At 32.5% G+C, this 23,661-nt stretch overlaps 2 protein-coding genes across 2 annotated transcripts in view; one reads left to right on the top strand and one right to left on the bottom strand.

Moving 5' to 3' along the window:
• The window catches only part of LOC140045042 (uncharacterized), a 97,317-nt gene that overhangs the window by 24,775 nt on the left and 48,881 nt on the right, over positions 1–23,661 (bottom strand). The gene's annotated exons all lie outside the window — the stretch shown is intronic.
• On the top strand, positions 5,575–22,149 carry LOC140043295 (unconventional myosin-XIX-like). The gene is made up of 18 exons (XM_072087794.1): positions 5,575–5,733; positions 6,084–6,136; positions 6,274–6,353; positions 7,161–7,230; positions 7,393–7,495; positions 8,109–8,306; positions 9,314–9,401; positions 11,827–12,013; positions 12,494–12,683; positions 13,043–13,153; positions 13,834–14,010; positions 14,932–15,024; positions 15,434–15,487; positions 15,990–16,168; positions 18,924–19,113; positions 19,844–19,970; positions 20,618–20,760; positions 21,114–22,149. The coding sequence occupies exons 1-18, from the start codon at positions 5,575–5,577 to the stop codon at positions 21,798–21,800; spliced, it is 2,889 nt and encodes a 962-aa protein (XP_071943895.1). The 3' UTR covers positions 21,801–22,149.

The following is a 23,661-nucleotide window of genomic DNA, read 5'->3' as shown; positions in this document are numbered from 1 at the left end:
TCAAGTCGGCCCCAACCGTCTCGGCCAAAGTCAAGTTGGCCCCACGTCAAGTCGGCCCCAAGTCAACTCGGCCTCAAGTCAACTCGGCCTCACGTCAACTCGGCCAAAAACTAATCGGTCAACTCGGCCACAATAAAATATGGAACGCAAAAAGTACTTAATGTTATTTTGATTATTACTAGGCTTAGGCCTATCCACTCTAAAAAATGAAGAAATAAAAAATATAATATAATTAAATAATATCATATAAAAAAATTAACTCATTGCCGATATGAATAGAAGTACCCGCGTGTTACGGACGGAGGCCTACGTTTCATCACATTTGGCCATAGAAAAAATGATCGTACATCGTTTTTGTCCATGCTTTGCGTTTTTAAAAAAGGGGAATCCCCCGGTCAGCGAAAACACATAGCAGTTGTAGATATCGAAAAAGCTGCCAAACGCGCAGGGAGGCGCAGCTACAAATTGTTTTCAATTGTGCAATTTGAAATTTTATTAAACGTAAATAAAGGAAAGTTGGTGAAATCATTCCTATTTTTTTTGCTAAATATATTATTGTCTAAATATTAATATTCATTAAAAGTCAGAATTATTCATAGTTAAACAATTTTGAAGAAATATTATTTTATCAATCCCCTTCATTTGCACTTTTTGCGTTCCATACTTTAATGGGGCCGAGTTGACCGATTATTTTTTGGCCGAGTTGACTTGAGGCCGAGTTGACTTGGGGCCGACTTGACTACGGGCCGACTTGACTTGGGGCCGACTTGACTTTGCCCGAGACGGTTTAGGGCCGACTTGGATCAAAATCGTATTATTACTATATTAGGCCTAACCTAAGTCTAGGTCGGTTATCACAGTAAATTGTTTTTATTTGCTGCCCGATCGTCTTGGGCCCAGAAAACGTGGTCCCAATCGTCTCATGCGTTGGCCCGATCGTCTCATGTGTTAGGAACCAGTTTGGTCTCTATCGTCTCATTTGCTGGGCCCGATCATATTAGCGCAGGGCCCAATGCGGTAGTTTTATGTTTGATATAATGGTAAAATCGATAACGTTTTATTTTGGTTCCGATAAAATCGGGTGTTCGGTATGGAGCGTTGCTGATTGCTGGTTCTGGTCAATATTTGTTTGGTACTAAAGGGATGAATGTTTATTTAGGCCTAAGCTTTTTGAGCTATCCTGCAAAATCTTTTATAATTGTATTATTTGTAATGTCAGTAATTTATGTTATCACTTTCTTTTGTATGTATTTTTTATGATGATTTTCTAATCAATTCAAATCAAATCAGACCGACTACACTTTTCTGCTAACCATTTAAATTCCTAGCTAGGCTAGGTCACAAGTGGTTATATGTTCATAAAAATTTGTTTGTAAAAATTTTGAATTTCGCTATTTTTTTCAGATTATTACTAAATCTAGGCCTAGATGCTTTCCACCCCAAGTTAAAAAGAAACCAGCATGTCGTTTTAAAAAGGTAAAGGAAAATGCTGTTGATATTCTCTCTGTCATGCATAGTAGGCCTACTTTTAGTAGACCTGAAGTGAACATTCTGACACTTGTCACAGTTATTCATTAGGGTATTAAAACATGGAATGAAATGGTTACCCACACATTGGCTGGTTAATTTACTAATTCCATCTGTCTAGCCCTTCTTTAAGTCAGTAGATTGTTTAAAAATAATACGTACATATGTGCAACGTTTCAACTTGTTTTTAAAAAGTCTTCATCTGGCAACTGACTAGATGTTAGTAGTTGCTAGGAGTACTGTAGCTTTGCTAGTTGTACAGTAGATTAGCGCCCCCTAAAAAGGCAAAGAACTTCGGAAAATCACAGACTATTACAAATAGTCATTGCCTGACTTGTTAAAAACAAGTTGAAACATCGCACATGTACGTATTCATGAATGGTTTTAACATAAAGAATTATATACAGAATAATTACTATTAGATCCTTCAAAATGAAACACATCCTCTTTTCAATACATATTAATTAATCCTCAAAGCTCCAAGTGAATTCTTCAGAAAGACATGTACTGAGCGCTACAGAAAATAATTTATTCTGAAAGCTGTTAGACTTTACAAAAATTACTCTTTAGCAATAATTTGTATACATGTGTATTTTAAACATTTGTTTTAAATGTTTGTTTACATTTGTGAGTCTGCCACAACCAAAAGAATCAGATTGTGGATAATTAAAGTTGATTGAATTGAATAATGAACTGTTTACTGTACTTTCAGGGGTTAATGGTGTGGATACATGATGAAAAAGAGGTTTGGGTTCGAGCATATGTCAATTCATGTTTTAGTGATGGCAAGATTACAGTCACTAAATCTAATGGCCAGGTAAGAGGTTTGGGTTCCAGTGTGTGTTAATTCATGTTTTAGTAATGGCAAGATTACAGTCACTAAATCTAATGGCCAGGTAAGAGGTTTGGGTTTCAGCGTGTGTTAATTCATGTTTTAGTGATGGCAAGATTATAGTCACTAAATCTAATGGCCAGGTAAGAGGTTTGGGTTCGAGCATGTGTTAATTCATGTTTTAGTGATGGCAAGATTACAGTCACTAAATCGAATGGCCAGGTAAGAGGTTTGGGTTCCAGCATGTGTTAATTCATGTTTTAGTGATGGCAAGATTATAGTCACTAAATCTAATGGCCAGGTAAGAGGTTTGGGTTCCAGCATGTGTTGATTCATGTTTTAGTGATGGCAAGATTATAGTCACTAAATCTAATGGCCAGGTAAGAGGTTTGGGTTCCAGCGTGTGTTGATTCATGTTTTAGTGATGGCAAGATTATAGTCACTAAATCTAATGGCCAGGTAAGAGGTTTGGGTTCCAGCATGTGTTGATTCATGTTTTAGTGATGGCAAGATTATAGACACAAAATATAATTGTGAGGTAAGGAGGGGAGGGAAGCATACCATCTATGTCAACAACCCAACCTTGCTACTAAGTATTCTATATAATGTATTTTAAATATTGCTTGTAACTTCATTGTCTAGGAGGTTGTGATACGTGGTCATGCTGGCTATCCAGTGCTGTGTACTCAAACAGATTGGATCAATACAGATGATCTTGTTTTGATTAATCCTCTCTCAGAACCTGCTGGTAAGTGAATTAATAGTAGACACATGTTTCAATGGTTGTTAGTACTATACAGGTCTTCCTTCTATTAAAGACTCCTTTAATTAAAAGCTCAATCTAATTTAAAGCCAGATGATCACCTATTTTTTACCATTAGCTGTTGCCTCCCTCTAACTAATTAGAGATCAAAGACCACAATTTGGATGAATCCAACATTTTCCTTCAAATTTTTCCAAATTAAATACTCACTTTAAAATAAAATTTATAGTTCAGTAATACATTTTTAGAGTAGAACAGCGAATAATTTGAAGAAAATTTGACAAAATATTGGCAACACACTTGAGCAGTACTTAGCTGGTAGATACCACACTTAGACTGGCAACACACTTGTTACTTTTAATGTTGTCTGTTCATAGTGCTGAACTGTTTATGTGAGCGGTACTTAGCTGGTAGATACCACACTCAGACTGGCAACACACTTGTTACTTAACAAAATGTTTTCTGTTCATAGTGCTGAACTGTTTACATGAGCGGTACTTAGCTGGTAGATACCACACTCAGACTGGCAACACACTTGTTACTTAACAAAATGTTTTCTGTTCATAGTGCTGAACTGTTTACATGAGCGGTACTTAGCTGGTAGATACCACACTCAGACTGGCAACACACTTGTTACTTCTAATGTTTTCTGTTCATAGTGCTGAACTGTTTACATGAGCAGTACTTAGCTGGTAGATACCACACTCAAACTGGCAACACACTTGTTACTTAACCTAAGTTTTTCTGTTCATAGTGCTGAACTGTTTACGTGAGCGCTACTTAGCTGGTAGATACCACACTCAGACTGGCAACACCCTTGTTACTTTAAATCCTTTCAAAGAAACTGGACATTTTGATGTTCATATGATTCATCGTTACCATAGTGATCAAAAGGTAAACAATGATTCGCTAGTATACTATTGATTTTTAGGAAAATTTATATGTTGGTGACATCACTATTAAAATCTTGACTTCACTTTATCTTCAATATTGGGCAAAAATATTAATATGTCCTCAGTTGCACTTAGAAGTGAGAACTTAGAGATATATGCAGAGCTCCTCTTAAAAGATAATTGTTTTGCTGAATATGCTATTTTATGTCACATAATACTGTAGTTATTCACTTTGACCAAAAATTGGAAAAAAAACATTATTTACCTGAAAAACTGTAATTTTTTTACATTTGGTTAAGTTTAACCATTAAAATGGACCTGAAATGGAATTTCGATTTTCAAGAAATTCACACATGTTATTTAAATGTATCAAATTAACACAAACCCATACAAATAAAAACAAAATGTATAGTATTTTGAGTAAAAACGAAATTTTAAGATACCATGGTAAATTAGCGAAAATTACTCACGCCATTGCAATATTCTATTTCAACGGCCGTCGGAAGCCTCTATATTCACGACGTCGCATATACACACGATGATATCGAGAGCGTGTATGCCGCCCGATAGTCAGTGAATGATCGACGGCCTGGAAAGATACGCGAAGCGTTGACACTAATACTAATTTATTCAATATCTAATGTTGTTGAAATATAGGTAGGTCCCTAAAATGTACTTCGTTTGTTCTAAAACCCGAATTTAGAAGGCCTACCTCCCAAACCTTTACTAGGCCTAGGCCCCCAATCCAGCGCGCGGAGTCGATCCACCACCCACATCATGCGGCGAGGCTCCGTTTCATGTGCATCCAAGGACCAAAGCGATATCAACAACTTGCTGCGCTCATTGTCAAGCCAAAGTAAAATATGAATAAAATTCGTTTTCGAACTGCCTGATTCGTGACAAATAAATTATCATCTCACATTACTAATTTAATTCTGCTAAACTAAAAACTAAAGAAACTAACACATTTTAGCAGTATAAATTACGAACGATATACAAAATACACGAACGGAAAATATGGATACGCATCATTGCGCACGGAGCTGTATCCCGGACAACGTTGCCAGGCCAACTTCGGTATTGCCAGAAAAAACCCGTTGATTTTAAGATTTTAAATCGTCATTTACTCGATGAATAACCGTTTATACGGTAATAATTTTATCTAAAAAAATTCTAAATACGTTTCTGCAAATGCACAAGCATTTTTTAGAAAATACTCCATAGATTTCAAGAGTTATAGCCAAAAAACTGCAAATTGTCCATTGGAGGGATAGGAATATATTCGCAAAGTGACGTCACCCGCGAATTTTTTTTGATTTTCAAATGGGGCTTTCCCCAAAAGGGCCAATTTATATTTTGTAACAATATACATTATAGCAACACCTAATAGCCCCCAAAACATCATTCTAAAATGAAAAAAATCGAAAATCCATTTCAGGTCCATTTTAATTTTGTCTTTTTTTAAAGTAAAAACACTATATTTGTTTGTTTTTATTTCTTTAAAATGAATAACTTTTTTAAAACAGCAAAATGGCTTGATTTTATTAATCCTCATTTTCATGTTTTTTGGGGAATATACATCTTTATTTTTTTTTTTTTTTCAGGCACACCCACCACATGTATTTGTAATTGCAGAAACAGCTTTGTGTAATCTTACTAGAAGACTAGACAAGATTAATCAGTCAATAATTGTCAGCGGTGAAAGTGGTTCTGGAAAGGTAATTCAACAATTTCAGTTTTACGTTTGTTTTCACCAATGTATCAGAGTCAATTTTTTACCTTTAAAACCATTTCTTGTTTATTTTGAAATAATAGAGAGGCCCAAACTTGAATAAAAATAGAGAGGCTAAAAGCATGGACAAGTAATAGAGAGTGCTATAATTTGTTTTTACTGTTTCAAACGACACTGTTACAAAATCAGCATTTATTGAATGTCACTAAATGCTTGCCAGACGTGCAAAGAGGGAATGTTGGCAACCCATTTTCACAAAGGCAGTTTAGTCAATATTTTTTGTGAAAATACAAAAACGTTTGTTATTCTCTATTATTTATTATTGTTTTATTACAGACATGGAATGCAAGATGTTTACTAAAATATCTGACAATGGTGGCAGTATGTAAAACCCTGGGTAATAAAAATAAACACATTAATATCATTAAACACTCTCATGTATGTAAAATTACAGTTTTTATTTCATCATAATTATAGATTTGTCTCTGTTTTGTTACTTATTTGTTATAACTTGTTGTCTTTTTTGTTCATATGGTTTTACACCATCACCAGCAGATTGCATTGAACGTAGAATATTAGACTCAAATCCTATTCTTGAAGCATTTGGTAATTATTATGTTTATCTTTAATAAAGTACAGTAAGATACACATGTCATTCTCAAATGTAAAAACATCTATGTACTGTTATGGTCCTAATAAAGATCGCTAGAAGTTAGACCTTTATTTTTGTTAAATATACAAAATCAGAATTTTTAAATCATATCAATATATCAAATTTTCTATATTCATCATCATTATCATCAACAGATAAAGAAAAAAATAGAATAAGAACAGTCGATAAAGAGATGAGAACCAAATAAAAATGCATAATGATAGTGTACCATTAAAATTACAAGAAAACCAGGGAAGAGTTAAATTAAATTGTAATTTAACTCTTCCCTGAGAAAACTGAAATATAAAAGTCAATAAATATCATACTGATTTAAAAATAAATAAATAAAGCTACACCTAACCTAAAATTGATTAACGCTTTATGTAAAATGAAATTTAAAATGATAATTTAAAGCAGTTTGTGTACTGATTTTACATTTTGTAATTCTAGCATATCTTTAACCTTCAGTCATGGTGCCAAAATCCTTTAAACTCCTAATATAATATATAGGCTAAAACTGTTGATCAGCAGTGGCCAACTTACAGTATGTTCTAAATATGAATTTGGTGAGATTTTATGCTCAAATTTAATTTTTGGCAGATTTGGTATCATTAAGACTAGTAGAATTAATTGCAATTGATGGCAATATTTGATGGCCTGCACCAGTATATATATATACAGTAATAATTTTTTGCCACTCAGTACCCTACACCTCCATACAACTCCATCTCTGTTAGACAACTATTATTTCATTTTCTTAGGCAATGCTAGCACGTCCAGGAATCACAATAGTAGTCGCTTTGGAAAGTACATTGAGCTACAATTCAGTCGGTAAGTTTCATACATTATTTTTATTTGTCAATGTTCAACCAACATACTGTATACAGGCCATGCATTTTGAGTTTCTACATATGCCATTTTGTGTGTCATAGCAGGGAAGAATGAAATTACACACGAGGAATTCTTATTTTAACTTTACAATTTTGTTTTCAGTGGAAATCATGTTGTTGGTGCTTCTATTCAGACATATCTTCTTGAGAAAACTAGAGTTGTTTATCAATGTGATGGTGCCAGGAATTTTCACATCTTTTACCAAGTTAGTATTAGTTATGTTTCATTTCTGTGTACCTTTAAACCGGATAACCAACTGTTTAACTTAACTGCTGGAAACTGTAATACATTTGCATATTTCTGTTGCCATGTTTCTAAAGTGAGTAGGCTAATAGCAAACATATACCCTTTGGTTTTAATCAGGTTGTTAAAATTCTACTGATATTCACAGGGGCCTGTTTTTTTGTTTGTTCTGCGCATTTGTGCTTTGTCCTGGTATTTAACTGACCGTACACCTGTTTGAAAGTATCGAAGCGTGACTTTTTTTTTCTCACAAACTTGAGATTGTACTAATGATAGCACCGTCAACTATACAATGACAATACTTTTCCCGTGATTTCACAAGGTTCGTGAGTAAATATGAAAACATGTAATAAGTCTGGAGATCAATGTAGGCAGATGTGAAAAGGATCTTTCTGGTACTGATATTAAACATCTTGAAACAAAATTGTCACTTTGTAATATTTTGTAATATAGCGCAAGAAAGCACTCACTCTACTAATGTTATCAAAGCATGAAATATATTATTAGTTTATATTATTCTCATTATTAGTCTTTTTAATAATATCATTAACATTTCTTCTTTCAAATTATCATAGATGCTGTTTGGCGCAAATGAAAGGGAAATGAGGAACTGGTTACTACCAAATGTATTGAGTTCAGACAACTTAAACTATGTGAAACTAAACCGTTCAGAAGATGCAGGTAATCAAAAGGATAAACAAGATTTTATAGTTACAAAGCAAGCAATGTGTAATGTTGGACTTAGCAGGTCACAGCAACAAGAATTATTTAAAGTAAGAAACTTTTACTTAATTAGTTAGTAAGAAATTTATAATGTTGGACTTAGCAGGTCACAGCAACAAGAATTATTTAAAGTAAGAAACTTTTACTTCATTAGTTAGTAAGCGATGTCTAATGTTGGACTTAGCAGGTCAAAGCAACAAGAATTATTTAAAGTAAGAAACTTTTACTTCATTAGTTAGTAAGCGATGTCTAATGTTGGACTTAGCAGGTCACAGCAACAAGAATTATTTAAAGTAAGAAACTTTTACTTAATTAGTTAGTAAGCAATGTCTAATGTTGGACTTAGCAGGTCACAGCAACAAGAATTATTTAAAGTAAGAAACTTTTACTTAATTAGAACTGGTTACTTAACAAACATTGTTTTACCAGGGAAGAGTGAATTAACTGGTAAAACATGGTTAAACTTAGTGGTGATATTATTAGTAACTGAACCAAAGCAATGTGTTTAGATGCCTTGGTTGAACTAATCCAGCACATGTGGACAGTAAACATCAGTGAACTAACTGAACCAAAGCAATGTGTTTAGATGCCTTGGTTGAACTAATCCAGCACATGTGGACAGTAAACATCAGTGAACTAACTGAACCAAAGCAATGTGTTTAGATGCCTTGGTTGAACTAATCCAGCACATGTGGACAGTAAACATCAGTGAACTAACTGAACCAAAGCAATGTGTTTAGATGCCTTGGTTGAACTAATCCAGCACATGAGGACAGTAAACATCAGTGAACTAACTGAACCGTGTTTAGATGCCTTGGTTGAACTAATCCAGCACATGTGGACAGTAAACATCAGTGAACTTTTACCTAGTTTTTACAATTATGATAGTATATTGATTCAAAACAACTTTTACAAATTTATGGTAATGAAAATCAAATGGTAGTATATAAATAAGTGATAATAGACTTTGATGTTTTTTATACATAAATCTAATAGTAATGTTATAATTCTATTTTTTGAATTATTGAATTGAATTTGAAAATGTGTTTATTTGTAGGTTCTAAGTGGTATACTTCATCTTGGAAATATAGAGTTTATTAGTGATGATGTCACTGGACCATGTGAAATTGATTCTGAAAAACAAGGTAAATGATATAAAGGTTATGCTGTTTAATTATTTTCTGTATTATACCAATAAAAAGATTGCATACAGTATTTATAGTTTAGCTTAAAGTAGTTGCAACCTTTAAGATTGCATACAGTATTTATAGTTTAGCTTAAAGTAGTTGCGACCTTTAAGATTGCATACAGTATTTATAGTTTAGCTTAAAGTAGTTGCAACCTTTAAGATTGCATACAGTTTTTATAGTTTAGCTTAAAGTAGTTGCGACCTTTAAGATTGCATACAGTATTTATAGTTTAGCTTAAAGTAGTTGCGACCTTTAAGATTGCATACAGTATTTATAGTTTAGCTTAAAGTAGTTGCAACCTTTAAGATTGCATACAGTATTTATAGTTTAGCTTAAAGTAGTTGCGATCTTTAAGTTTGCATACAGTATTTATAGTTTAGCTTAAAGTAGTTGCGACGTTTAAGATTGCATAAAGTATTTATAGTTCAGCTTAAAGTAGTTGCAACCTTTAAGATTGCATACAGTATTTATAGTTCAGCTTAAAGTAGTTGCAACCTTTAAGATTGCATACAGTATTTATAGTTTAGCTTAAAGTAGTTGCGACGTTTAAGATTGCATACAGTATTTATAGTTCAGCTTAAAGTAGTTGCAACCTTTAAGATTGCATACAGTATTTATAGTTTAGCTTAAAGTAGTTGCAACCTTTAAGATTGCATACAGTATTTATAGTTCAGCTTAAAGTAGTTGCAACCTTTAAGATTGCATACAGTATTTATAGTTTAGCTTAAAGTAGTTGTGACGTTTAAGATTGCATACAGTATTTATAGTTCAGCTTAAAGTAGTTGCGACCTTTAAGATTGCATACAGTATTTATAGTTCAGCTTAAAGTAGTTGCAACCTTTAAGATTGCATACAGTATTTATAGTTTAGCTTAAAGTAGTTGCGACCTTTAAGATTGCATACAGTATTTATAGTTTAGCTTAAAGTAGTTGCAACCTTTAAGATTGCATACAGTATTTATAGTTTAGCTTAAAGTAGTTGCGACCTTTAAGATTGCATACAGTATTTATAGTTTAGCTTAAAGTAGTTGCAACCTTTAAGATTGCATACAGTATTTATAGTTTAGCTTAAAGTAGTTGCGACCTTTAAGATTGCATACAGTATTTATAGTTTAGCTTAAAGTAGTTGCAACCTTTAAGATTGCATACAGTTTTTATAGTTTAGCTTAAAGTAGTTGCGACCTTTAAGATTGCATACAGTATTTATAGTTTAGCTTAAAGTAGTTGCGACCTTTAAGATTGCATACAGTATTTATAGTTTAGCTTAAAGTAGTTGCAACCTTTAAGATTGCATACAGTATTTATAGTTTAGCTTAAAGTAGTTGCGATCTTTAAGTTTGCATACAGTATTTATAGTTTAGCTTAAAGTAGTTGCGACGTTTAAGATTGCATAAAGTATTTATAGTTCAGCTTAAAGTAGTTGCAACCTTTAAGATTGCATACAGTATTTATAGTTCAGCTTAAAGTAGTTGCAACCTTTAAGATTGCATACAGTATTTATAGTTTAGCTTAAAGTAGTTGCGACGTTTAAGATTGCATACAGTATTTATAGTTCAGCTTAAAGTAGTTGCAACCTTTAAGATTGCATACAGTATTTATAGTTTAGCTTAAAGTAGTGGCAACCTTTGAGATTGCATACAGTATTTATAGTTCAGCTTAAAGTAGTTGCAACCTTTAAGATTGCATACAGTATTTATAGTTTAGCTTAAAATAGTTGTGACGTTTAAGATTGCATACAGTATTTATAGTTCAGCTTAAAGTAGTTGCGACCTTTAAGATTGCATACAGTATTTATAGTTCAGCTTAAAGTAGTTGCAACCTTTAAGATTGCATACAGTATTTATAGTTTAGCTTAAAGTAGTTGCGACCTTTAAGATTGCATACAGTATTTATAGTTTAGCTTAAAGTAGTTGCAACCTTTAAGATTGCATACAGTATTTATAGTTTAGCTTAAAGTAGTTGCGACCTTTAAGATTGCATACAGTATTTATAGTTTAGCTTAAAGTAGTTGCAACCTTTAAGTTTTAATAGATTATGTTTATAATAAATTGACGTTTACTTATGATTCAAAATATTCTATCAACAGTATATATATCTTTTTAGTATTTTTTAATTTGTTTTTATTTCTACCATAATATAATATATGAGACATAACTAAAAACGGACATAAGGAATACCTTAATGTTATGGTAGGTTGGTCACAAAATATCTTAAATAATATCGTTAATAATTACATAATTTTAAAAATCTTAAATAATCTTATTAATATTCTTCTCCATCTTCAAAAAATGTTGATAAAATATTTCAGCCTAAGAGAGATTTTCTAATTTACTAATTATTCAATATATCATATTGTTGTACTATTGATGTTGCTTCATCAGGAGTTGACACATCTGTTAATGCTGCTGCACAGTTACTTGGTCTTGATGTTGATGCCTTAACTAGATGTCTTGCATTCCGACAAATCACTGCATCTCACAAGCGTAGAAAGAGTGTCTTTATGAAACCTTGCTTAAAAGATGAATGTCATACAAGGAGAGATTGTCTTGCAAAGTTACTCTATGCCAGGTATTTTACAAACATTAAAGCTATATTTGTTTGTAGTTAAAGAAACCTACTTACTCTTTTGAAAATGATCTTGTTGTGCAGTATTTGCCTTTTTACTGACCTGTTATACATTCAAAACAAACCCACAGAAGATGTTGTACATATCCAATAACTTTTATTTGCTTCCCCATATGCATGCTGGTCTGCACTGAGGTGGATTACCCACAACAAATCGTACATACACCTTTAAACATTCACAAAAATAAAATAACCATACTTTACATGCAAACTCTGAAACATAGTCAATTTAATTTCATTTTTATTCTGCCTAATCTCTCTTGCTGTCATGGCCTGACTTCTTTCTGCCTAATTTCTTTCTTTGTCATGTAGTTAGTATGTAACAGGAGAAAATGTTTACATGCAAACTTTTTCAACCCCACTTTGGTTTTACCAAAAAAAACTAGCTTTGAAGACTGACTAAATTATGTTTTAATGTTTCAGAGTTTTTGATTGGCTCGTTGGATTCATTAATGACAGTACCATGGCCAGGAGTTGCCAGTCTTACATTGGTCTACTGGATGTCTACGGATTTGAAAGTTTTTCATTTAACAGTTTGGAGCAATTATGCATAAATTATGCAAATGAGAAACTTCAGCAACATTTTGTGCACAACTTCCTCAAAGCAGAACAGGTATTCCAACAAACTTATTTTCTATATATAGAGTATGCCAATATACAGTTGGTGCAACAGTGTTTTATTAGCACCATATAAGAGTGATAATAACAACAGTTCTTTTATTCATTAAAAAAAATGGAGAAAAATAATATGGCACTTCTTTTAGTTGATATCAAACAAATCTTGTAAAAACTTAATATCAAAATACTAGTACAGTATAATTATAATACAATATAAAATGATAATAAGATAACAATAATAATTAAAGTTTATGAGAATTATCTTTCACTTTTTTTTATCTAATAGTGATAATGATGAACCTTTATAAACATAATTATACTGCTGATTAAACAGCCATGTTTGTGTTATTTTAGGATGACTGTCAATCTGAAGGAATTCCATGGCAATTTGAAGACTTTACTGACAATAAAACATGTCTTGATGTTATTGAAGGCAACATCAGTATATTTGCTCTCATGAATCAAGTAAGTGTTGCTATTCCACTGACAATAAAACATGTTTTGATGTTGAATATTGGGGTGTCGTAGTTTGTCTTTCGATTAAAATACAAACAATAAGTTTGTAAGTCATAGTTTTTCGCAAGACGAAAAATAATGGTTGAAAAAGACAACCTGTATTCTGTAGTTTGTACTTTTTATTGAAAGAGAAACTGCTGTACCATGAAACCATGCTGCATGTATGACAACAAAAAGATGAGTTGTGCCAGTGCTGTATTAAGAATTCGCCTTTCTCAATCGTAGTACAGTATGTCATAAAATAATAACTCCTTCCTATTTTGAATTTTACATTTTGAAAAAAAGTGGTTTTTACCCGACAGGCATAGTTTGTCTTGAAAACCATAGTTTGTCTTGATTGCCCAAATCAATAAATAAACTGTAGTTTGTAAGAAGATAAATAATGGACTTTTGAGCCTAGAAAACCTGCTGCTGATGTACTTTTGCACCTCAAGCTTAACCCCAATATTCACCTGCTGCACATCAGTGATGGTGAGTGACCTTATGCCCAGTGAGTTAGGTGCAAAAGTACAGTAACACCACAACCAGTTGCAAACTACAAGTTGTTGTGCTTTTAGACTGTCCATCTAAGATCACAATCATGTTATTATGTCATTTACTTTCTAATTGCAAGTTTATCTTGTTTATAGCAATGCAAGTTAAACAGACATTCAGATCCAAGTTCATTTTGTGAGATTATTTATGACACCATCAGCAGTGCAAGCTTATCTCGTGCACATATATCAGTGACATCACCAGCTTTTGTTGTGCATCACTATGCAGAGAAAGTTACGTACCAAGTGGATGGTCTAATTGAAAAGAATAAGGTAATATACTTACAACTGAAAGCCAGTTTTACAGTATATTCACAAAAAAAGGGGGTTAGAAGTTCATAAATAGTTTCTCAAAGCATTACAATTATGGAATAGTGCATCTGCTTCGTTTAAACTCATTTCTCATAATCTTATAACTGAAAATAAATACCACAGTAAAATGTATGAATGGCTGTTTGTAGCTATAGGTAATGCTCTATCTATTATTATGCTCTGTTATCGCAGTTCAAAAGGTGATTCTCTATGGAGAGGGAACCAACAAAATAGCGGCTTTCAATCGACCAATCAGATATGCCCTACGCAGTACGCACTGCTATATGCCTGTGTTGAGCCTATCTGCATGAGAACAATACACAATGCAGCGTGTTAAGCGTATAACCGTGAACGCATTCTATATGATCCTCAAATACAAAAATGCTAGATTACCTAGAATTTATTCATTCCATTGCGATTTATAAATCTTCACTGTTCTTTGACAAGAATATGTGAATGTATTATATTAGATTATTATTTGTTATGTTAAATAATGTTTTTGAATACATTTACGGCTGCCATCTTTTTTCAGTCTGGAGTACGTGCTCAGCTTACAGTATTACATTTCTCTGTTTTTATATCAAAATAAGAATTGGTTCACTAACACAATTCAATTTAGAAAACGACAAGAGTGTTTCAACCTATTTAACCACATATGCTCTCCAATATTACAATTTCATCAAGTTAACGAACAATCAATTTACCAACTTGCCCTCCTGCCCTATTACCATGGCTTTTTTTCCGAGTATCCCTATAATATTTACTTTGAATGGAAACCTTATTGCTATTACATTATATTTGCTCATTAGATTTGATGTGCAGTGTACACAGGTGAATGTTCATTTACTAATTAATCTATTGTGTATCATTTGATGTTTTTAGGATGGTATTCCAGCAGAACTTGTAGATTTGCTTAAAATTAGCAGCAAGAAGTTTGTGAAACAATTAGTTGATGCTAATGTTACCAGTTTACAGGTGATTGATCTTATCATTTGTTTTTAAACACCATAGTAACACTATACTAACACCATACTAACAATGTAGTAACACCATAGTAACATCAAACTAACACTGTAGTAACACCATACTAACAATGTAGTAACACCATACTAACAATGTAGTAACACCATACTAACAATGTAGTAACACCATACTAACACTGTAGTAACACCATACTAACACTGTAGTAACACCATACTAACACTGTACTAACACTATACCATTGCTTTTAAAGTTCTGTCTTCATCAATGTTACATCATGAAACTTTTAAACAAAGAACAATGCCGAATAAATGTGTGATATTTATAATGTCTTTGCATCTTGTCAGTTATGTCAATAGTTCTGTTTAACCTAAAATATGTTAATTTTATGAATTTTTTTCAGAGTCCAAGTAAAACAAAAGGCAAAAAGACTACTACAGTGGTATCAACATTTAAGGTACAGAATCCTGAAAGTTGAAACTCATTCAAAACTTAGACTCTTGATGAATTTAGCTTCAAGACTAATGGAGCTCTTGCTTTAGAATTTAGATAGGTTTTTTTGCTTTGTTGTTGTTTTTGCTTTTTCTTGAAAAAAGGAGAAACAGGGAAACAAGGATTTTATGGGTTATCCTCAGCATCTCTGTTTTTGTATATTGTTGATGTTTCATATTTTGTTTCCTGTATATTATATTAATTGTAATTTATCTGTAAATTGTTTTTTATGACGCTGAAATAAATCAAATAAACATCTGCAGGATCACTCAAATTATTTCTTCCCAATTTTTTTTTTTACTTCTGTTGAAAATGTAACTAATAATATATGCAAGATATTTTATTTTTTGATTATCAGACATATTTCCTCCATTTTGTATTTACTTATACTTATTTTGGTTGATACCATTTAGTTTTTACATGTAATCTTCGGGGTAACAATCTAACAATTGTATCTTATATCTTAGAATTCATTGGACAGTCTTATGGCTACTTTACATGAAACAACACCTCACTACATCCGCTGTATCAAACCAAGTCTTGAGTGTCAACCAGACAGCTTTGATAACCTTCATGTTATAAATCAACTACGTGCTTGCGGTGTTCTTGAAACAATTCAGATTAGTGCAACAGGCTTCCCTACCAGGTCAGCTTACAGCTATAATTGTTTTGTGTTCTTTTTATACTAACAATGTACCCATCTATGACTGGTTGATAGCCTTGTTAGTTAAGTTCACTTTAAAACAATTGAGATTAGTGCAACAGGCTTCCCTACCAGGTCAGCTTACAGGGATTGTTTTGTGTTCTTTTTATACTAACAATGCACCCATCTATGACTGGTTGATACCCTTGTTAGTTAAATTCACTTGATACAATTCAGATCAGTGCAACAGGCTTCCCTACCAGGTCAGCTTACAGCTATAATTGTTTTGTGTTCTTTTTATACTAACAATGTACCCATCTATGACTGGTTGATACCCTTGTTAGTTAAGTTCACTTGAAACAATTCAGATCAGTACAAGGCTTCCCTACCAGGTCAGCTTACAGGGATTGTTTTGTGTTCTTTTTATACTAACAATGCACCCATCTATGACTGGTTGATACCCTTGTTAGTTAAGTTCACTTGATACAATTCAGATCAGTACCAGGCTTCCCTACCAGGTCAGCTTACAGCTATTGTTTTGTGTTCTTTTTATACTAACAATGCACCCATCTATGACTGGTTGATACCCTGGTTAGTTAAATTCACTTGATACAATTCAGATCGGTACATTAGGCTTAGGCAACAGTATGTTTTTGTTTGATACGCTGGCTAATAATTTTCGATATTGAATAATTAAGCAAAAACCAAAATCGTTGTGCGTCGTAATTTGTATCTTTATTGTATTTTTTACTATTACCAATCAAATAGCTTGCTCTAGGACTTAATACTAAAAGATGAGGGCGTATCAATTTGATCTCTAGTGCGCGTGCGTACAACTGAGGGACTAGTGCTGTTCCACCGTACCACACCGAGAGTGCTATTGCTATCCAATCTAGTTTGAACAATACCATGAAAGCCCCAGTGGTCTAATGGTTAGGATATCTGCATATTAAGCAGAAGGTTCCGGGTTTGAATCTCTGTGGGGGCAACTTTTTCTCATTCTCACAGATTTCCTCATCTTTATCGTTTCAAATTAATTAATTAAATTTCAGTATATCTCCGGGCGATATAGAATTTATTCTGTGCCTGTGATGTTTATATTATATACTATATATACCTCTGTACATACTGTACATGTTGAACACCTACTAACATACTTGCCAGTGTGTTGTTTATAATATATACTATATATATCCCTGTGCATACTGTACATGTTGAACACCTACTAACATACTTGCCAGTGTGTTGTTTATAATATATACTATATATATCCCTGTGCATACTGTACATGTTGAACACCTACTAACATACTTGCCAGTGTGTTGTTTATAATATATACTATATATATCCCTGTGCATACTGTACATGTTGAACACCTACTAACATACTTGCCAGTGTGTTGTTTATAATATATAATATATATATCCCTGTACATACTGTACATGTTGAACACCTACTAACATACTTGCCAGTGTGATGTTTATAATACGGTATATACTCTATATACCTCTGTACATACTGTACATGTTAAACACCTACTAACATACTTGCCAGTGTGATGTTTATAATATATACTATATATACCTCTGTACATACTGTACATGTTGAACACCTACTAACATACTTGCCAGTGTGTTGTTTATAATATATACTCTATATACCTCTGTACATACTATACATGTTAAACACCTACTAACATACTTGCCAGTGTGTTGTTTATAATATATACTCTATATATACCTCTGTACATACTGTACATGTTAAACACCTACTAACATACTTGCCAGTGTGATGTTTATAATATATACTATATATATCCCTGTACATACTGTACATGTTAAACACCTACTAACATACTTGCCAGTGTGTTGTTTATAATATATACTCTATATACCTCTGTACATACTGTACATGTTAAACACCTACTAACATACTTGCCAGTGTGTTGTTTATAATATATACTATATATATCCCTGTACATACTGTACATGTTGAACACCTACTAACATACTTGCCAGTGTGATGTTTATAATATATACTATATATCCCTGTACATACTGTACATGTTAAACACCTACTAACATACTTGCCAGTGTGTTGTTTATAATATATACTATATATATCCCTGTGCATACTGTACATGTTGAACACCTACTAACATACTTGCCAGTGTGTTGTTTATAATATATACTATATATCCCTGTACATACTGTACATGTTGAACACCTACTAACATACTTGCCAGTGTGTTGTTTATAATATATAATATATATATCCCTGTGCATACTGTACATGTTAAACACCTACTAACATACTTGCCAGTGTGTTGTTTATAATATATACTATATATATCCCTGTGCATACTGTACATGTTGAACACCTACTAACATACTTGCCAGTGTGATGTTTATAATATATACTATATATATCCCTGTACATACTGTACATGTTGAATACCTACTAACATACTTGCCAGTGTGTTGTTTATAATATATACTATATATATCCCTGTGCATACTGTACATGTTGAACACCTACTAACATACTTGCCAGTGTGTTGTTTATAATATATACTATATATATCCCTGTACATACTGTACATGTTGAATACCTACTAACATACTTGCCAGTGTGATGTTTATAATATATACTATATATATCCCTGTACATACTGTACATGTTGAACACCTACTAACATACTTGCCAGTGTGTTGTTTGTTATACTTGATTCTGAATGATAATGACAATTTTCTTATAGAATGTTGTACAGTGATTTTCTTAAGAGGTATGAATTATTAATAAGGTCAAACTCAGAAGATTTAAAAGATTTGGATACAAAAAGTAAATGCGCTGTTATTACGAATCTGGTTTTAGCTGAAGCAGACAAAGAAAATAAAATGAAAAGCTTTTTGTTTGGAAAAACAAAGATATTCCTAAGAGAGGGACAGGTACTTAAAAGTAGTTTATTAATAATTTAATTATTTTATATTTGCAGTAGAATAAATTAAATTTTAAATAGTTTAAGTGAATATTTTATGGCAAAGAAATCATTAGCAATTATTTGACTTTATACGGTCATTTTTCGCCAAGGTAAGGTGAACTAGGCAGTCTTATTACTTAGGCTTGCCGACCCAGCCAAGTCTACTTACACTTTGCTACATATTTTAATATAACAGATGTAATATTTAGTTCCTCGAGAAAAATATCATTCCCTCGGGGATGTCAATTTTTATATTTCACCTCTAAGCAGGCAATATCTGTATAATATAAACCTTTGCAGTAGAGCTGAATGAGTGTCGTAAAATAAACCTTTATTTTTAAAAGTAGTGCTACAGGAATATTTTTGTAGAATAAGATAGGAAATTCACCAAAATTAACTAAATAATTATGTAAAATTGAGGCATTTTTCTTTTTAAAAAAAGTATATAAATAAAAAAAAGAAAAGAACAATCAATTTGACACAATTTAAAAAATACCATTTTATTAAAAAATTGTTACCCAGTTAAATGTGTGTAAGTCATTGAAAATCAGTAAAATTCCTATCTTATAACATTATGAAAAAGTTGTAGCACCAAATTATAATACTTTTAGCTTTTAGTTTTTAGCTTGTTAGTGTTAAAAAGTAAGTAAGAATCTGCATCATTGTATATTTATTATATTCCCTTATTTTTCATTTAGTTGGATAAACTTGAAGTTGCAAGATTGAAGGAATTCAATTTAAGTGCTGGTGTAATACAGATGTGGTGGAGGAAGATCCTGGCAACCAAAAGTAAACAAGAGGCAGCTGTGGTCATCATTCAAGCAGGTATTGATTGTAATAGTGTTTTGACAAATATCTTGCAGGCATCATGCTGTTACCAAACCAAGCCACTAATTGTCACTAATTAGAATTGATATGTTGTAGGTTTTAGAGGCTGGAAGGTGAGAGAAGATGTAAAGAGACGACATGAGGCAGCACGTGTCATATAGTATGCTATGATGCTGAGTCACTAATTATAATTGATATGTTGTAGGTTTTAGAGGCTGGAAGGTGAGAGAAGATGTAAAGAGACGACATGAGGCAGCACGTGTCATATAGTATGCTATGATGCTGAGTCACTAATTAGAATTGATATGTTGTAGGTTTTAGAGGCTGGAAGGTGAGAGAAGATGTAGAGAGACGACATGAGGCAGCACGTGTCATACAGTATGCTATGATGCTGAGTCACTAATTAGTAATTGATATGTTGCAGGTTTTAGAGGCTGGAAGGTGAGAGAAGATGTAAAGAGACAACATGAGGCAGCACGTGTCATACAGTATGCTATGATGCCGAGTCACTAATTAGTAATTGATATGTTGTAGGTTTTAGAGGCTGGAAGGTGAGGGGAGATGTAAAGAGACGACATGAGGCAGCACGTGTCATACAGTATGCTATGATGCCGAGTCACTAATTAGTAATTGATATGTTGTAGGTTTTAGAGGCTGGAAGGTGAGGGGAGATGTAAAGAGACGACATGAGGCAGGACGTGTCATACAGTATGCTATGATTGGATATTCAATTCGTTTACACCAACGCAAGTTAGATGAACAATTAAATGAATTGAATTCAGACGAGGTAGGCTTTTACTTAAAACTAGCAATTTTCAATCTTCGCTGCACCAACAAACTTTACAATGTGAAGTATGTTCCTTCATCACTAACACATCCTCATTTACATGTACTTACTTTAATGATGTTAAATTAACACATCATCATATGTACTGTGCTATAAAACTAATAATGTTGAATAGAGTATATTTCATTTACTGAGAGATTGCCTGTGCTTGGTTCCACCTCATTAAATGGTCAATCAGTTAATTTTCATGAAATATTCTCCGTATTCAAATCATAAACATTCAGTTTATGATTTTTAATCTAATATTTTTTTCTTGATACAATTTAATACAATTTAACATTTATTTTTACCAGTTTGCTGATTCTGATGTGCAAGAATGCAATGATGAACAATCGCAACAAAACAATAGCATATTAACAGAAGGTATACTGTCAGCAGTATCATTGGATAATGAACCTCATGACAGTAACCTGTCAGTGATTAGTTCAAGCAATGGTACCAAAGAAGTTGAAGATCAAGACAAAAGAGATAAGTTTACCAGTAAAGGAATTGAAGATCAAGACAAGAGAGATAAGTTTACCAGTAAAGATAGCAAAGAAGTTGAAGACAAGACAGATAAGTTTACCAGTAAAGATACCAAAGAAGTTGAAGATCAAGACAAAAGAGATAAGTTTTCCGATAAGAGCGTCAATGAAATTGAAGAACCAGAAAATGTAAATAACAATAGAATACAATTTCAAGAAAATGGTAACCTGAACTGTAATAGTGGTAGAAGTGAAGGAAATACAATAGTTAACATTGAACAAAAGAAAGATGGGGATGAAATATCTCAAAAGAAGAGCTCAAATGAACAATGTGCTACACATACACCAATGGCTAGTGAGCACCAGAATGGTAGACGTGTTGAAGAGGAGCCTGTAAATCAAGGAACTACCACCATCATTAACAAGTTTGTACAAGTTGCAACAACTCTTGCAGTTGATATAGCTTTTGGTATTGTGTTACTTGGTTTGCTGTATCATGGTCCAGTTAGGCTATAATGCAGTTTATGTCAGGATTAAGTATGTTAATCCAGGAACTACCACCAGTATCAAGGTTGTGTCAAATGCCGCAAATTGTCTACTGTATATGTTGAAAGAAAAATGAATATTGACACAATTCAATTTTTTACATGCGTATTCAAAATACAGTACAAACAATAATACAATTACAAAACATAAGATCCATTACACTGTAAGAATTCAGGGTCTTTGTGGAGCTCTTTCAGCTGGTGTTCACGCATGAGTAAATATGAAATTATCCAAATATTAAATTTTATTATAAACAAATCATGTAAAACTAACGATTTAATTTCAGTAAATAAAAATTATTCTCAGGAATATGATTTAATTTGCGGATTTAAACTTTGTGTTACTTTTTTTCTCTTAGTTTAAAAAAACTTTCCAACCCCATTGGAAATACAGTAAGTCAAGATTGTATGTTTGTTCTGGCCGTTCTGTATTCGTCATTCCTATTTGCATGAAAACGTTACTATAGTACTAGACGTTGTTATTATTAAATGGCCGCATTTTGACAATTTTATTTCTTGACATAATGGTTAAATATAACCAATAGATATAATAAAGCCAAAAAAGATATTCTATCTTTATGATTATAACACACCTATATGGAAACAACAAACTCATTGCTATACTGGTCGTGACATGATTTAAAGTTGCACTTAGTTCCTTTCAGTCCCAAAAGAATAGAACAAAACTGAAAGGAACTGAGCTTATGGGGACATTTTTTGTGTGCCTGGCAGTTCAGGTCAGTTACTCAGATTCTAGTAATTTCATCGAGAGTGAAATGTTTGAAGATTACACATAGTCATGCCATGTCAACTAAAAATCATTTCTAATGTTCATTTTCCTTTGCAAATATTCCTAGATTTTATTAGCCAAGTACTATGACAGCAGTATAGTGTAATTTTATTGTATGCCAATCAAGACAATATTAGTCCTATAGGGCTTGTTTACAAAAACATCAAATACAATTTAATGTCTGTGATGACTTTTAATAAATAAAAGCGTTAAGTACATCTCAAGCTTTGGAAAACAGTTATTATAGCAATATAGTATTTCAAGGACTTTATCTATGCCAATCAAGAGAATGCAGTACATAATTTGCATAATCAGGTGGTGTATCAAAGTATGAACTATGTTGTTTTGGTAAATAGGTCAGATTTATATATAAATTATAAAAAAAAAAAATTATTTCCACAAACAAAATAAAAGTAATTTCGCCATAAGTTCTCAAATACAAATATTTAATGTTTATAGATATACTGTAGTGATACCTAGAAAAAAAAGTGCCATATCTGGGCAACCATTATTGAAAAATGACACACCGGGGGTAACAAATAATTGCCGTTATACAGTAAATTATCCCATCTCCGCACCTTTTGTTCTGTTTAGCAAGTCTGTCAACTATAAAAAAAAGATGATATGGCCATCAATCAACATTTGTAAGTCGAATTAATACAAATTTGTAAGGCTTCGGTGCAGGATGTTGAAAAAAGTTAGTCTGTCCTAAATTAAGTGCATACAAATCAATAGCCCAATCATTTACTAAATTCAGAAATAATGTAATAATAATCATTTATGTTTGCAAGATTGAAACCAATTTACCTTAACATTATATGAATTTACTTGTGACTCACATTGAGATTTAAAGAATATATATTGTATATCATTTATTAAAATAGAATATGAAATATATTATGCAGTAACTAATTTGGCTTTAGTAAATGTATATATTCGATGTATTTAATTGTGATTAACGCATAAACCACAAAATTGTACATTATCTTTACCAGATAAATTTTAGTCAATTCAATAAAAAATATTGAAAAAAGCTATGCCA

This window comes from Antedon mediterranea, chromosome 3 (genome assembly GCF_964355755.1).
Source record: "Antedon mediterranea chromosome 3, ecAntMedi1.1, whole genome shotgun sequence".
NCBI lineage: Eukaryota > Metazoa > Echinodermata > Crinoidea > Comatulida > Antedonidae > Antedon > Antedon mediterranea.
This window is presented reverse-complemented; position numbering and strand designations above follow the sequence as displayed.

What these genes read in the sequence shown, in the direction of transcription:
- LOC140043295 (XM_072087794.1), top strand. Translation starts at nt 5,575, where the DNA reads ATGTTTTTTGGGGAATATACATCTTTATTTTTTTTTTTTTTTCAGGCA. An exon ending in GTGAAAGTGGTTCTGGAAAG is followed by an intron (nt 5,734 to 6,083) that starts GTAATTCAACAA and finishes GTTTTATTACAG; the next exon opens with ACATGGAATGCAAGATGTTT. An exon ending in ACTTCCTCAAAGCAGAACAG is followed by an intron (nt 12,684 to 13,042) that starts GTATTCCAACAA and finishes GTGTTATTTTAG; the next exon opens with GATGACTGTCAATCTGAAGG.